The sequence below is a fragment of the Lathyrus oleraceus genome, chromosome 7 (genome assembly GCF_024323335.1).
Source record: "Lathyrus oleraceus cultivar Zhongwan6 chromosome 7, CAAS_Psat_ZW6_1.0, whole genome shotgun sequence".
In the NCBI taxonomy this organism is placed as follows: domain Eukaryota; kingdom Viridiplantae; phylum Streptophyta; class Magnoliopsida; order Fabales; family Fabaceae; genus Lathyrus; species Lathyrus oleraceus.
Window position 1 is genome coordinate 288,319,187 of NC_066585.1, and position 17,329 is coordinate 288,336,515.

Consider the following 17,329-nt stretch of genomic DNA (forward strand, 5'->3'; position numbering starts at 1 on the left):
GTCAACCCAAAAATTCACCCATAATTGTCCATTGAATTCCATTTACAAGAAAGATACAAAAAAATGAACTTTGACCAATTGTTGACTTTGGTCAACTTTGACCAAAGTCAACACAACCTCTTTGCATCCTAAAATCCTAAGTCTTCCATCATGAACCTTAATCCATCACTCCATTGTTCATGTTTGCTTGCTTCCATCATGAGTGCTTCATTTGCAAGTTATCCTTGGCCAACCATGTTTATGTTCATGCCATGCCTATAAGAGTAGTCAAGTTATACAAAAAAACAGCAGGTCATAACCACTTCAACCCAACCAAAGACAATGATTCATTGCTACACACCCAACTCTGGATAGATCCTAAGGAGAAGTTTATGCAGTATGTTCATACTGGGGACCCTGTAGATTTGACTTTCAGTGTAAAAGAACTGAAGGCATTTCTTTCATTTTGCGAGGGCTGTGAAACTGATATCCATTTACATTTTGAGAAAACTGGCGAACCAATTCTCATGGCACCTAAATTTGGTTTGGAAGATGGGTCCAATTCGAATTTTGATGCTACCCTTTTACTGGCAACCATGTTAACATCTCAGCTTCATGAAGGTGCAGCATCAGAACCTCCAGTGGTGCCTAACAATACACATGCTCGAACTGAAGAAAGAAATGAATCTCCATTGCAGCAAGAGAACTGCAGATTGAATGCATCAGAGCTTCCGTCTGACCACACCCGTATTTGGTCAGACCTTTCAGCAGCTGCAGTTAAGAATACTAGTGCCATGGAAGAAAGGCAGGCCCAAGAAAGAACAACTTTGAATGATAACGAACAAAGAGAAATTCAAAAGATTAGTGCAGTGCAAATTTCAAGAGGAAAATTAGCCGCAGGAAATAATCCCAGGGATTCCAATTTCTGCCTACCAACTGAAAATGATCATGTACAAGAGCCTCAAGATATGTTGCTAAATCATGGTCAACAATACCTATTGCAAGTCCATGTGTGCTCCCTTGCTTAATTCAAATGCAAGTTTCCATTCATGTCCATGAGTGAACCTACAAAACCAAAGCCAAGTCATGTGCCAAAACTGCAGCAAGACCATGAATGTCTGCAACTGTCTCAAGCCATAGGCCATACCTGCTGAACCTCATGCCATAAACCAAATAAACTCTGCAGCAAGCAGTGCATCAAGGCACACAACTTGGAACAAACCAACATCACCACACGAAACTGCAACCTGCAACAAGAAACACATCCTTATTTTCAAGTCAAACCATAAGTGCTGCATTAGGCCAAAAGCGTGGTTAATCCGACGGGCCATGGAACCAAGTCACAACCCAATCATAACAGGGGCAATGCACCACCTAAGCCATTGATCAAGGTTCAAAGGACCACTTACCTTCACAAAGTCAAATTGAGCCTGCTGCAAGCTTCATGACAAACCTGCAGGCCAAGCTATGGGCGATGGAAATGCCTACATTTATCACATCTATATGTTACAATGGAAATGTATCCACCAAGTGCAAACTCACATTGGGATTAGCCACTGAATGCAAGCTCTTGGTTTGCAGCACAATGCAAAATCAAGGAATACCTTGCCTGCTGCCGCAACATTGACCAGATTGGACTTAGGGACAGAATATCCTTCACCTGTCGCAACTGGCCTATGATCCAATCCTGCAACAACCTACAAGAATCGGTTAGCACAATACCAAATAGAATAAGGCCAACTGCAGACCTTAGTCACCCTGCTACACCAAGCGTAACATCAAGCCCTGACCTATAACAAACCTGCTCCAAGAACACCGACATCCTTCCCAACAATCCAAAACAGTTCAGTGAAAAAAGCATACATTTGAAGGGTCAAGCCAAAATAATTAACAAAAATCATGTCACAATACTTAAACATCACACATGCCATAACACAACATCATCATAGCCAGTCTAGAAGCTAACATGAAGCCATAACAACCAGATTCATAAGCAATCCTGCATCCACAAAGTCAGAGAGCCAATGTAAAGTCATGCTGCCAAACTGTCCAAGTCAGGGGATGTGAACAATAGCATAGTGGACAGTAGGACAAGGACAATATAGACAACCCCTTAAACTAGTGTGAAGTGCAATGGTTATGATTGCAGAATTCATCCACTTCCAAGCTACTTGCAGTTTGAGTCCAATGATATAACCACCATGACTACAATATCCTGCAGGTCATCAAATACCAAGCATACAGTGATCACAAAGAGTATACTAACAGTTCACTACTAACACCAATTAACAAAGATAACATGCCATGAGTATGGTTCGGTGACTGTGCTCAATACCTGCAGTACACACAACACGTTGCCAAGCCAGTTGCCTTGTTGTGCCTTGCTGCAATGCCAGACCTGCACAAGCTCAAAACCAGAAACAAGAACAAATCAGTGCATAAATTATGCAGGTTTAGTGCAAACACATATCCTATCAATCCACACCATGAGATGTGCCTCAATATGGATGTAATCATGATTTTCACAACAACAATAACACTATGAACCTATACACCACACCAGTGCCTAGTCCAACCACAAACCTTGAAATTCAAAGAGGTCCAGGATAGGTCTTTGGCTCAACCATCCAACCTGCATCGAGAGCATCATTAGCCAAGGAAATGCAAAACCATCTTCATACCTGTAGCTGGCATCACCAATACACCATATCAGTTCAAGCATGGCAATGGGTTCTAAACAGATAGCAGTGTAAACCCCACAAGTCAAACATTTATCCTATAGCAGACAACTAATTCACATCAGGAACACAACATACAACAACCTAACCTAAACCATTTCAAACCAACTGGAGCATTTCCAAAAAAAAGGAATACAACTAAGCCTAAAACAGACCTAACCACAAACCTAGCAAATGCAACACAAAACCTACTGCATATCATTGCCTTTCCTTGAGCCAACCAAGAATTGTGATATAACCTGCAGCAAACAACAACAATCATGTTCATCATGCAAACAACCTTACAAAACCAAACCACGATGGTACTTATCTGTAGAAGCACAACATCATACAACAGTCCAGTTGCAAAAGCCATATTCAAGACATTCTGCATCATCATCCTACTGTCAGCAAACCATTAACAAGCTGAAGAACCAAAATTGAAATTCATCAGACACCATTTTCACTGCAGTAAAAAGGTAAAGTTAATTAGCCAACAGTCAAAGTGCAAAAGTCAGAAATATCCCAATTTGGCATAGAGACAAAAATGAAGAAGAAAGGTTGAGTTCAGAATACCGTTTTCGGTTTTAGCATTAAACAAGCCCATTCAAACTGAGAACATCAAAGAGGATTTTGCAGAGATACGCTTTTGAACACAAGGGCACCAATTCGAAACCCTAAGCTGAGAGCATAAAAAGGAGAAAGAGAAATCAGTAAAAGGGGGGCACAACAGAGAACTTGGAGGCGGAAAAGAGACTATAAACCCTAATCCAAAAAAAAAAGAGGAACTAACAACAGGGAGGTGGAGGCGAAAATCTGAGAAAAAACCCTAAAAACCCCAAAATCGTTTACCTGGAGGCCAGCTTCTGCGCATCCTTCACCACCACCGCAGTGACACTTTGTAAGAACCTCTCTTTCTTTCTCTTTATCCTTCCCATATGCTTGTTGATTGAAAATATTTGTGAGAGTTGAGAGAGTTTGATTCGCTGAGTTTGAGAGCGTGAGAGGGTTTCGTTGATGAGTGATGTCATAAGAGGGACGAGAGGGGCGAGTTCGTGAGATTGCCATTGTTGGGGAAGGTTGAGTTCGTGAGGTGGGGGAGAAGTGAGGAAGACGAGTTCCTGTTTCGTCGTCTCCATTTCGTTATTTTTTTCTTTTTTAATCTTTTTTTTAATTTATTTAATTTAATTTGTTTTAATAGAAATAAACAAAAACATAAAAAGGTTTTATATGTTAGTATTTTCTGTTATTGTCCTTAATTTTTATTTTATTTTTTATTTTTTATCTCGGTTTATATATTTAACATAGTATCACAGTAGCAGATGATCATAAGTAGTCTGGTGGAGAAGGGCAGTGTGTATATTCTTGAGTGGGGTGGGTTCAATACTCATGTGTGGCATTTTTTGGCATTTTATTTCTTTTAGCTATATTATTTTTTCTTTTAGCATTTTCGTTTCTTTTTATGTTTATGCCTTTATTACACTCATATGTTCATTTTGTTAATAATGTAAAGTTGTTGTATTTTAATTTAATTCAAAACCATTTTTAAACTATAAAAATCATATTTTTCTCGATTTAATATCGAGCCCATTTTTTTACACCCTTGTAAGTCGATTGCTTTTTAAGCATCGCCATCGACCTCACATAGCTTACTCTTGGGCTTTCTTACAATGAGCCGATTCCTTTGCACTTACACTCATACATTGTTTAATGCTTCATTATTTCATTCTTTGATTATTTGATTCGATTATATACTTGTTTATATCTTACTTGTTTGATTAACTGTGGCCTTTGTATGGTGTTTGAGGCATGTAGTATTATTGTTTGTTTGCCATGAACAATCCCCATTCATAACAAATGTATCCCTCTCCCATGAAATGTATAATATTCTTTCATTCTTCATTCATCTGTTAATACAAGAAATAAAAATGAACATCCGATAACCATTTCAAAACAAGATCAAAACCTCGATCCAACGTCGAGTAATCATTTTTTCAAAACCTAACAGAACCAACACGTATTCATCCACCCTTTTGTAAGTCGATTGCTTTATGCATCGCCATCAACTTTGTAAGTCGATTGCTTTATGCATCGCCATCAACCTTGTAAGTCGATTGCTTCATGCATCGCCATCTACCTTTATCCCTAACACTTCTCCTTGCTCCATTCGTCGATTCTTGTTTCGATTAGGTAGCACCCATTAGATAGAACCTTTTGTATGATAACATAGGTAGGATTCCCATATCCTTTTGTATGATAACATAGGTAGGATTCCCTTATTCTTTTGTATGATAACATAGGTAGGATTCCCATATCCTTTTGTATGATAACATAGGTAGGATTCCCTTATTCTTTTGTATGATAACATAGGTAGAATTCCCATATTCTTTGCATGCTAACATTAGGTAGATATTCCCATTTGTAAATCCTAAACACTTAAGTACATATTGCATGACAACTCTAGGGCAGAGCTTCCCCACTTCTAGACCTTTCTGAGCGTCTCCGATCTTGTGGCATGTAGTCCGTTCTATTGCAAAGAGGTAACTGCCTAAGACTCGATTCAGCGAGCTGCGACACCTACTGCTAGGACGTGAACACATTGCCCACTCTCCTTTGACACAACTGGTGTCCTCCTTTGTAAGTCCATATTCAGATGGCAATCCCTATAAAGAGGAACTACGTTGCTCTGATCCTCATACCAGATGAGGTACGTAGGCAGGAGGTCGTGCGAGATCTCTCCGGGCACTCTTTTCCTTTTCTTTGTGTGTGTTTGCTTGACAGCTAGCAGGCTCGAGTACCAGACTCCCTGCTAGCTTGTTTGTTCAACTTTGTTGTTGCTTCTGACGATTCAGCGTCCGGTTAAACCCTTTGTGTGTGTAGGAGTCTGACATAAGTCCAGCGATTGGCAGTTGGTTTCCTGTGTGTGTTTGTTGGTTCGGAGTCCGATGTAAGTCCAGCGATTGGCATTCGGTTTCCATGTTTGCCTGTTTGTGTGGAGTCTGACATAAGTCCAGCGATTGGCAATCGGTTTCCTGCGTATGTTTTGTTTGGCGTCCCTATGTAGCCGAACTACGGCAACTCTGATTCTCATGTTCAGATGAGATACGTAGGCACAAGACGCGATGTCTTGCCGAGTTTGACTAACGACTAACAACTAATCCTTGTTTTCTTTCGCCCTTATTGCGATCTTTTCTCTCGCCCTCGTTGCGATCGAGACCTTCCCTTTCTCTTGCCCTAGTTGCAATCGAGACCTTTGTTCCTGTAGTCAGCCGAACTACATTATGCTCTGATTCTCATTCCCGATGAGATATGTAGGCATAAGACGTGATGTCTTAGCGAGCACACATCTCTTTCACCCATAGGTAGCCGAGCTACGAAGACTCTGATTCTCATTCCAGATGAGATACGTATGCAATGAATGCGACATCCGTGCAAGTCATTTTTCTCTTGACCCTTTTAGTAAATAGTACATTAGATAAACACACACCCTTTAGACAAGAAACAACAAGAGTGGATCCCGTAGAGTACTACGGATGCGTAGGGGTGCTAATACCTTCCCTTCGCATAATCGACTCCCGAACCCAAGATTTGGTTGCGAGACCTTGTCTTTTCCTTTCCTCTCTCCAGGTTTACTTCGAGCGTTTCCTTTCCCTCCTTTGGGATAAATAACGCACGGTGGCGACTCTTCTGTCATTTTCTTTCGCCGGTTGTTTTTTCGCACCACTGTATTTTTTCAGGCTGCGACAGCTGGCGACTCTGCTGGGGACCCGGTTTCCCTAAGCGAGTCCCTCCTAGCTTTTGTAGGTTTCTTGTTTGTTGGGTGTTTATTCTTTTGTACAATTATTTATTTTCAGCATTTACCTGCTTTACCTTATTGCATTCATGTACATATGTTTGCTGTATCTGTGGGTTGTTTGTTTGTTGGGTTGGGACTGTTCTATGAGAGATAAGCCCACTACCCAGGCTTGAGTGTACACATAGGTGTTAGAGTGGATAGTCATGAGGCTTGCGTGGTATGTTGCTACGTTAAGTTGTTCATGAGACCCACATTCCAGACGAGGTTTCTGTTGGATATATTCTGTCCTATGGGTGTTCCATAACGACAGATATTCCTTTAGAAATCATCGACTCTGGTGACCATTTCCCGAGAACTCAGTCGAGGCCTCTCCTCCGAGACGCGTTTATGTTAGCTCTGGTGGGCGCATTCTCGCTGCTCAATCCGAGGACCCCGAGACTGGGAACTTGCTTTAGGATATCCTGTTGAGGGGAGTCAGCAGAGGTCTTTTATCCCGTAATAATGCCAAACCTTTAGTGGTAAACGTATTATTCTCGACTGAAGGGCTGAAGTTGAGAAACTTCTGTTCTTAGAACCTACCAGTGAGGGGCGGGCTAAATTCAGGAAACCTTAACCTCCAACCAACCCGGTTTTCTGGAGCAGAGTTTTGATCTTATATTATATTCTTCAGTGGGTTTTCTCTTCAGACAGTGCAACCCGACAGTTGCTCAAGCGGATACAGCAGTCCTGATTTCCATCTCACTGCATTGCATCGCATCATTCTGCATTCATATCATTTAACACATGTTTATCCATTTCTAGGGGGTTTACATCTTCTTCTTGATTCCGGTCGGGGTTCTCTGGGTTTTTCTACGATGGACATTGGCAGAAAGAGACATGTCGCCTACAAGTTTCCAGTGGTCTGTCTGGAGCCTATTCAACAACTGATGAAGTTAATGGATCACGATTCTCTAGAAGGATTCCGGAAGGATTCCGGAAGGATTACGGTTTGATTCTAAGCTTCGTCACGGTTCTCCCCAAAGATCAACACGATGCTCTTTTTACACTGCTGCAGTTCTATGACCCTCCATTGAGGTGTTTCACATTCCCGGATTATATTTTGGTCCCTACTTTGGAGGAGATTGCCAGTTTTCTCAGAGTTCCTATCAAGTCACAGTTGTTGTTCTACAGTTCTGAGTTTCTGCCCGATCTCAGCATGGTTTCTTCGGCCACATGTTTGGGGAAATCAATCTTGAAGGCTAATATGTGTCAGAAGGGAGGAGTCAGTGGTTTTCATTTGAGTTTCTTGCTAGGGGAAGCAAAGAAGAAACTTGAAGATGGTGACCAGAGGGGTTTCAATGTTGTGTTGGCTCTTTGTGTGTATGGGATTGTCCTGTTCCCTAATGTTGCCAAATTTGTGGACATGGACGCAATACACCTCTTCGTGTTGGGAAATCCAGTGCCGACCTTGCTAGGAGATTTCTTTCATTCGGTGCACCACAAGAATGAGAACAGAAAAGGAGGATTGGTGAATTGTTATGCGCCTGTGTTGTATAAGTGGTTCGTTTCTCACCTACCCAAATCAGGAGCGTTCATTGATGTCGAGGACTCATTGAGTTGGTCGAAGAGATTGATGGGGTTGAGAGCTGAAGATATTTCTTGGTGGTCTGACCGGAGCCTGCTTCGGGCGGATATTATTCACAGTTGTGGGAACTTCCCAAATGTACCGTTGGTAGGAAGAAGAGGAGGAATCAACTATAATCCTTCTCTAGCAGTCAGACAGTTTGGATATGCTTTAAGAACTCCGCCTTTGGAAAAGGATGTGGAAGAATCTCTGTTTTTCCATTCTTCGCCTGATTTGACTGTATCCCGTAAGGCAGCTGAGGCCTGGCTCAAGGTGATCAAGAGAGGAAGAACTGTGCTTGGAAAAGGAGATTGTAGAACTTACCCTCAGTATGGAGAGTGGCTTCAAGGAAGAGTCGAAGAGTTGGGTCTGCCGTTTCCTATAGAAGAACCTCTGTATCCACCTACTCCTGCGCAGTCGACAATGGTGAGCCGAGAGGAGTATGACAAATTGAAGAAAGCCATGGAGGAGCTTCAAATTGAAAACTCGGAGTTAAGTGTGAAGTTGCAAGACTATATGCATCAATTCCATGAGGCAGAATATCAGAAGGGGAAAGCCGTCAGATTGCAAGAGGAAGCAGAGAGGAAATTAGCTGTGGAGGTGGAATTCTTCAGGAAGACAGACAAGGCCTTGGGATCATCCAGTTCTGAGTTGAAGCGAGTCAAGCAACAATTAATGGACGCTCATGGTAAATTGGCAGGGTGGCAAGAGCGATGGGATGCATTTTCAACTTCTCGGAAGGAAAAGGAGGAGGAGATGGTGATCGAACTGACTGGTCAGATGGAGAAATTAAAGACTTCGCTAAAGGAAAAGAACAATGAGCTCCTGTGCGCCCGTTCTACCAATGGTTACATCACCGATCAACTCAATGAGGCTCGAGGACAGATTGAAGAACTTAAGGTGTTAGCAGGTTTGAAGAAATCCAGACTTGAAGAGGTATTCGGAGAAGATGATGGGAATTACTACAGAGAGCACATCAACGAGTTGGATGGAGTTATTCACCAAAGGAATCTACTTATCCGGCGTTTGATAGAATTCCCAGATCATCCTGACACGATAGCATTGCTGGCTGAAGTGAGGAGCAGTCCTTATGATTTGTACACAGGAGGCTGAGTCCTGATTTTTTGTTCCTCCTTTTACTTATTGCTTTATTGCTGTGTAATGATGATCCACAGGCTTGTTGTGGAGATCCTCTTTTGGTGTACTATTGGCTAAGGCCGTTCTCTTTGAATTTATCTGTATGAAGACCTTCTCTCTATTGCATCTTGATCTCCGAAGTTTATCTATAGCTCGATCTTCTCGTGAGACCGGAATCAAGGGGGTAGAATACCTTTTTGGAAGTGATAAATATGTCATTGCATTAACATATTCATTTGCATATTCTTGCATAACAGGTGTCGCCGCGGTGTTCTCATATTATTTGGTGTTCCACTTTCAGGATAGCTGATTCAGGAATCCACCGGTACGGTACCCGCAGAAACCAGTAGAAAGCTATGGAGGGTCTACAAGCAGAACTTGCTGAGATGAGGGTCCGCATGAACCAGTTCATGGACGTGGTTCAGGGAGTAGCGCAAGGACAGCAAGAGATTAGACAAATGATACAAAGGAATCCCGCAACTACTCAACCAGAGGTCGTGACTGATCCTCCAAATGCAGAGGTTAATGGACCGGGGCCTGTCCCGATCCCACATAACAACCTTGATCAACAACCCATCCACGATGATCAAGATGATCAGTTCTTGCTGCCAGAAGACTTTGGCATGGGCCATGGCATGGATCCCATGTTCAGGAGATTAGAGGAGAGGTTAAAGGCGGTGGAAGGACAAAACCCCCTGGGGGTAGATGTTTCTGACTTGGGATTGGTCCCAGGCGTGAGGGTTCCACCAAAGTTCAAAGTCCCAATCTTCGACAAGTACAATGGTAGCTCTTGCCCGAAGACCCATGTGCAAGCTTACTTCCGAAAGATGGTTGCATACTCTGATGATGAGAAGCTACTCATGTACTTCTTCCAGGACAGCCTAGATGGGGCATCCCTGGAATGGTACATGAGGTTGGATAGAGCCCACATCCGTTGCTGGAGGGATTTGGCGGAAGCTTTTGTGAAACAATATCAATATAATGCAGACATGGCCCCAGACAGAACTCAACTCCAGAATCTGTCTCTAAAAAGCAATGAGTGCTTCAGGGAGTACGCTCAACGCTGGAGGGAGACAACTTGCCGTGTTCAACCTCCCATGTTGGAAAAGGAAATGGCCAACATGTTCATGAATACGTTGCCTGGACCTTACCTGGAGCGTCTGGTGGGGTGCAATGCCTCCAACTTTGCGGATGTGGTCTCTACTGGAGAGAGGGTAGAGAATTACCTGAAGACCTACAAGAGCCACAATGGAGGTGGATCTTCATCAGGAGTAAAGAAGCCATTTTTGGGAGGACAGGAGCAGAGGGAAGGGGGTGTGAATGCCGTGTCTTCATATCAAAACAGGAGGAATAATTTTCAAAACTATCATCAACAACCGTATGTTGCGGCTGTGACCATTCCAGCTGCAGCACCACTACAACAACAACAACCACAACGTCAACAAACTCAGTATCAACAACAACCACAACGTCAGCCAGCTCAGTATCAACAACAACAACAACCAGGTAACAGACCCGCCTATCAGCAGAGGCAGAGGATGATGGACCGGCGTTTCGACACTCTTCCAATGTCGTGCGCTCAACTGCTTGCTAGTCTTCAACAGCTACAACTTGTGCAGTTACGCACTCTGGCTCCTCCTGTTGGTAGACTTCCGGTGGGTTACGATGCCAATGCTAGGTGTAGTTTCCACTCTGGGGCACCTGGCCACAATATCGAGAACTGCAAAGCTTTTAAGCACGTAGTTCAGGACCTCATTGATTCAAAGGCTATCAGCCTTGCACCGGTTCCTAATGTCGTCAACAATCCCATGCCACAGCATGGTGGTGCAAACGTGAATATGCTGGAAGAAGAAGCCAAGTCCGTTAAGGATGTGTTGAAGTTGAAGACTCCGTTGTTGGAAATTAAGGAATGCTTGCTGAAGGCCGATGTTTTCCCCGATTGTGGGAAAGGTTGTTCATAATGCGCTACACAGGGTAAGGGTTTCTTGAAGCTGCAGCAGGGTATCCAGGTCTTGCTTGACAATGGTACCCTCCAAGTTGAAGACTTGTCTGTCAAAGAGTTTGCTGAAGGGGTAGTTGAAGAGGTATTTGAAGATGCTGTTAAAGAATTCACAGATGTTGTTCCTGCTGATTGTGTATTTCCCATTGATGTATTTAATTTTTCAAATGTTATGGCTGATATACCAAACATTGTGTATGATCTTGATGTAACTGAACTTGATTCCGGTGTTCCGAATGTTTTTGTTTCAATGAATGAAATTCCCGAGTATGACTATGATGTCGCTACTATCACCATCTTTTACCCGACTAATCAGATCAGTGTGCCAGAAGCGCAACCAGTGCCACCAGTGCGACCGGCCGCTATGACAATCACAACCCCTGGTCCTTTACCTTTCACCAGTGAAAGGGCCATTCCGTGGCATTATGGGGGGAGTGTATACACACACGATCATGGGGTGGAACGACCTTTGAAGGTAGAAGAGGGTCAAAAGTCTGAACTCGAAGTTGAAGGTCCCGCAGTGGACAATGTTGGTGGAATCGGGCGATTCACCAGGAGTGGTAGATTATTCTCACCACCCGTTACCCAAAGTGAGAGTGCTGATGCCGCGGCTAAGGCCAAAGGCAAACAAGTTGTAAATGAGGGTACCTCTGCACCCCAAGCTGGCTCTGAGCCCACTTTTGCGAAGGATGTGGACGAGCTTCTGAGAATCATAAAGAAAAGCGATTACAAGGTAGTCGATCAGTTGATTCAGACGCCGTCTAAGATATCCATTCTCTCACTCCTGTTGTGTTCAGAGGCACACATGGAGGCACTTCTGAAGGTCCTTAATGCTGCATATGTGCCTCAGGAGATCTCAGTAAACCAACTAGAAGGGATCATTGCAAATGTTCATGCAAGCAACGGGTTGGGTTTTACTGATTCTGACCTAACACCAGCTGGACGCAATCACAACAAGGCTTTGCATTTCTCAATGGAATGCAAAGACACCGTGTTATCTCACGTTCTGGTGGATACAGGTTCCTCTCTCAATATGCTACCCAAGAGAGCCCTGTCAAGGTTAGAAGTAGAAGGTTTGATCTTGAAACCTTCCGATCTCATGGTGAGAGCCTTCGATGGTTCTAAGAGGTTGGTGTTTGGAGAGGTAGAATTGCCAATTCAGATTGGATCACAAACCTTCAACACCGTATTCTATGTGATGGATATCAGTCCCTCGTACAATTGCCTTCTGGGTCGTCATTGGATCCACAATGCTGGGGCAGTCTCCTCAACACTGCATCAGAAGATCGAGTTCCCAGTCAATGGAAGAATTGTCACCGTCTGTGGTGAGGAGGACATATTGGTAAGTAACATGTCTACCTTCAAGTACATAGAGGTAGAAGGTGAAATTCATGAGACTCTCTGTCAGGCCTTTGAGTCAGTTCAGATCAAGGATGCAGCTCCGGTGGAAAGGGTTAAAGCAGGAGCCCCTATCTCATCTTTCAAGCAGGCGCAAGCCTTGGTGGATTCAGGTGTTGCTCCTGGTTGGGGGCGTCTGTTGGAGTTACCAATGAAGGACGACAAGTTCGGGATTGGGTATCAACCAGCGCTGACTTCTACAACTTCAGCATTTCAGACTCGTCAGGGGCCGATTACTTTCTCCAGTGCTGGCGTCATCCAATATGGCCAGATCTCTACGATCAACGATGAAAATGGGGATAGTGATTGCGACATCGACAACTGGGTGCGTCCGAGGATCCCGGGTGAAGTCATCAACAATTGGTCTTCCGAGGAAATTGTCCAAGTCACTCTTCTAGAGGAGTAATTTTTCTTTGTTTATTCATGCATGTCCAAGTCTTACGTTCCGCCCAGGGCGTGATGACTCATTGTAGGGCTCATCTATGTGAATACCTGCATTGTTTATCATAAATGAAGGACGTCTTTTGCATTCAAACATTTTGTTCACTGTCTTTCAATTTTTGCAGTTTTCAAAATTTCAAAAGAATAAAAATATTTGGCAATGTTTTGTTTAGTTTTCACTCACTGTTCACACTCATAAGCACATACCATCACTCATGCAGATGCACATCATCGGATCCTATTGATAACAGTTCTGCTATGGCTCGCTTCGACTTCGAAAATCCAATCTTCCAAGCTGAAGAAGAGGGTGATGAAGACTGTGAACTCCCTGAAGAACTTGCCAGGCTGCTAAAACAGGAGGAAAGGGTCATTCAACCGCATCAAGAGTCTACTGAAGTGATTAATCTTGCCACCGAGGACGTCAAGAAAGAAATAAAGATAGGGGCTGCTTTGGAAGACGATGTAAAGAAGGGGTTGATTGAATTGTTGCAAGAGTATGTTGACGTCTTCGCTTGGTCTTATCAGGATATGCCAGGGCTTGACACAGACATTGTGGTACACCGTTTACCTCTCAAAGAAGGTTGTCCTCCGGTCAAGCAGAAGCTCAGAAGAACAAGACCAGAGATGGCTGTCAAGATAAAGGAAGAAGTGAAGAAACAGTTGGATGCAGGGTTCCTAGCGGTTACCAATTATCCGCCATGGGTCGCAAACATCGTTCCAGTACCTAAGAAGGATGGAAAGGTACGGATGTGTGTCGACTACCGGGATCTGAACAGAGCTAGCCCTAAAGATGATTTCCCATTACCTCACATCGACGTTTTGGTGGATAACACGGCTCAGTTCTCGGTATTCTCCTTCATGGATGGCTTTTCTGGCTATAACCAAATCAAGATGGCACCAGAAGACATGGAGAAGACAACTTTCATAACCCCATGGGGGACCTTCTGCTACAAGGTGATGCCGTTTGGTCTGAAAAACGCTGGGGCAACATATCAACGGGCTATGGTGACTCTATTCCATGATATGATTCATCATGAAATCGAGGTTTATGTGGACGATATGATTGCCAAATCTCAGACAGAAGAAGAACATTTGGTGAATCTGCAGAAGCTGTTTGAGCATTTAAGGAAATTCGAGCTGAGGCTTAATCCGAACAAGTGCACTTTCGGGGTGAGATCTAGAAAATTGCTGGGTTTTATTGTTAGCGGAAAAGGGATTGAGGTGGATCCTGACAAAGTGAAAGCAATACAGGAAATGCCTGAGCCAAGAACAGAGAAGCAAGTCCGTGGTTTCTTAGGGAGGTTGAACTACATTGCAAGGTTCATCTCTCATCTAACAGCCACGTGTGAGCCAATTTTCAAATTGTTGAGGAAAGATCAGGCTATTAGGTGGAACGACGATTGTCAAAGGGCTTTTGAAAAGATAAAAGAGTATTTGCAGAATCCCCCTATCCTCATGCCTCCAGTCCCAGGGAGACCGCTGATTATGTACTTGACAGTACTCGACAATTCTATGGGTTGTGTTCTTGGTCAACACGACGAGACAGGTAGGAAAGAACATGCCATCTACTACTTGAGTAAGAAGTTCACAGATTGCGAGTCGAGATACTCAATGCTTGAGAAGACATGTTGTGCACTTGCATGGGCTGCTAAGCGATTGAGACAATATATGCTGACTCACACAACCTTATTGATCTCCAAGACGGATCCAGTCAAGTATATATTCGAGAAGCCAGCTCTCACCGGAAGGGTTGCTCGTTGGCAAATGGTACTGACAGAGTATGATATCCAGTATACATCCCAGAAAGCCATCAAGGGGAGTATTCTGTCAGACTATCTTGCTCAACAACCGATTGAAGACTATGAGCCGATGAAGTTTGATTTTCCAGATGAAGACATCATGTTCCTCAAGATGAAAGACTGTGAAGAGCCAGTTGTTGGGGAGGGACCTGATCCAGATGAAAAGTGGATTTTAACGTTTGATGGGGCCGTCAACGCCAAAGGAAGTGGAATCGGCGCTGTCATTACTACTCCGAAAGGTGCCCACATGCCTTTCACCGCTCGTCTGACCTTCGAGTGCACCAATAATGAAGCTGAGTACGAGGCCTGTATCTTGGGTATTGAGCAAGCCATTGATTTGAGAATCAAGACTCTGGACATCTTCGGAGATTCAGCCCTAGTGATCAATCAAGTAAATGGTAATTGGAACACTCTCCAGCCTACTCTGGTCCCCTACAGAGATTACACGAGAAGACTGTTGACTTTCTTCACAACAGTAAAGCTGTATCATATACCTCGTGATGAGAACCAGATGGCAGATGCTCTTGCTACTCTATCCTCCATGATCAAGGTGGTTCGGTGGAACCATGCTCCTAGGATCGATGTTATGCGCCTTGATAGGGCTGCGTATGTGTTTGCTGCTGAACTGGTAGTCGATGACAAGCCCTGGTATCACGATATCAAGTGCTTTCTAAAGAATCAAGAGTACCCTGCAGGGGCATCCAACAATGACAGAAAAACTTTGAGAAGATTGGCAGGCAGTTTCTTCTTGAACAAAGACGATGTGCTGTATAAGAGGAACTTTGACATGGTTCTGCTCAGATGCGTGGACAGACACGAGGCGGACATGTTAATGCAGGAAGTTCATGAAGGTTCCTTCGGTACTCATGCCGGCGGACATGCAATGGCTAAGAAATTGTTGAGGGCGGGTTATTATTGGATGACCATGGAATCAGATTGTTTCAAGTATGCTCGGAAGTGTCATAAATGCCATATTTATGCTGATAAGGTGCATGTACCGCCGAATCCTCTGAATGTGATGTCTTCGCCGTGGCCGTTTGCTATGTGGGGCATTGACATGATTGGAAAGATTGAGCCGACTGCTTCCAATGGGCATCGCTTCATCCTTGTTGCCATCGACTATTTCACCAAGTGGGTCGAAGCAGCGTCATTCGCGAATGTCACCAGACATGTGGTTGCCCGTTTCATTAAGAAGGAAATCATTTGTCGCTATGGGATTCCCGAAAGAATCATTACTGATAATGGTTCTAATCTCAACAACAAAATGATGAAGGAGTTGTGCCAGAACTTCAACATTCAGCATCACAATTCTTCCCCCTATCGTCCTAAGATGAACGGTGCTGTTGAGGCAGCGAATAAGAACATAAAGAAGATTGTGCAGAAGATGGTCGTTACGTACAGAGATTGGCATGAGATGCTACCCTTCGCCTTGCATGGGTACCGCACTTCAGTACGTACATCGACCGGGGCAACCCCTTACTCCCTTGTGTATGGTATGGAAGCAGTCCTACCTGTTGAAGTGGAGATTCCTTCTCTAAGAGTCCTGTTGGATGTCAAGCTAGATGAAGCTGAATGGATTTGGACAAGGTTCAATGAGTTGAGTCTTATCGAAGAGAAGCGAATGGCAGCCATTTGTCATGGGCAATTGTATCAGAGTCGGATGAAGAGAGCCTTTGACCAGAAAGTGCGCCCTCGATGTTTCCAAGTCGGAGATTTGGTGTTGAAAAGGATCCTTCCTCCTCAGACGGATCACAGGGGCAAGTGGACTCCTAACTATGAGGGACCGTATATCGTCACCAAGGTTTTCGATGGTGGGGCCTTAATGCTTGCAACGATGGATGGTGAAGACTTCACTTCCCCTGTGAACTCAGACGCAGTTAAAAAATACTTCGCATAAAATAGACCCGCTGGACGGTAAAAAGAATAGTCCAGGCAAAAATGGGCATCCTGACGAACCAAGAAAATGAAAAGGTTCGGGCAAAAGTTAAGGATTAAAAATGAAAAGATCGTACACCCAGTAAGTTGAAAACCTGAAAAGGCAACTTAGGCAAAAATGGGTATCCCGGTGGATTGAAAACCCGAAAAGGGCGATCCAGGCAAAAATTAGGGATTAAGCGAATGACTGCGTTCTGAGTAGTTCTGAATCTCATCTCATGTCGGTGACTGGAAACTTTCAAAAGGGGTAGGAAACAGTCCAATCACCTTTTCAGAAGGCTGATCATCTGGAAGATCGTGAAGACGAGCGAGTCATAGCAGAATTGGAACCCAATAGAAATCCATTTCACATTGCCATTAGATTAATTCTTGTTTTGCGATTACCTCTTTCCAGGGATTGCTTCCTGATGTAAATGCCTATTCAGAGGCTATTCAATCAATAAAATCATGTTACTTTGTATATCTCTGTTTTCATTTTCATTTTGCTGTTTTGTTTGCAAAAATGACGTCCGAATTTTTGATAAA

The 17,329-nt window shown here is 43.7% G+C and overlaps 1 protein-coding gene across 1 annotated transcript; it reads left to right on the top strand.

The window, feature by feature from the left end:
- Nucleotides 1-251: 251 nt before the first annotated feature.
- Nucleotides 252-1,944, top strand: LOC127103479 (uncharacterized). The gene is made up of 2 exons (XM_051040731.1): nucleotides 252-968; nucleotides 1,906-1,944. The coding sequence occupies exons 1-2, from the start codon at nucleotides 252-254 to the stop codon at nucleotides 1,942-1,944; spliced, it is 756 nt and encodes a 251-aa protein (XP_050896688.1).
- Nucleotides 1,945-17,329: the final 15,385 nt, after the last annotated feature.

Coding starts and splice junctions, on each gene's coding strand:
- LOC127103479 (XM_051040731.1), top strand. CDS start 252: ATGCCTATAAGAGTAGTCAAGTTATACAAAAAAACAGCAGGTCATAAC. Junction 969..1,905: donor TGTTGCTAAATCATGGTCAA/CAATACCTATTG, acceptor AACATCACACAT/GCCATAACACAACATCATCA.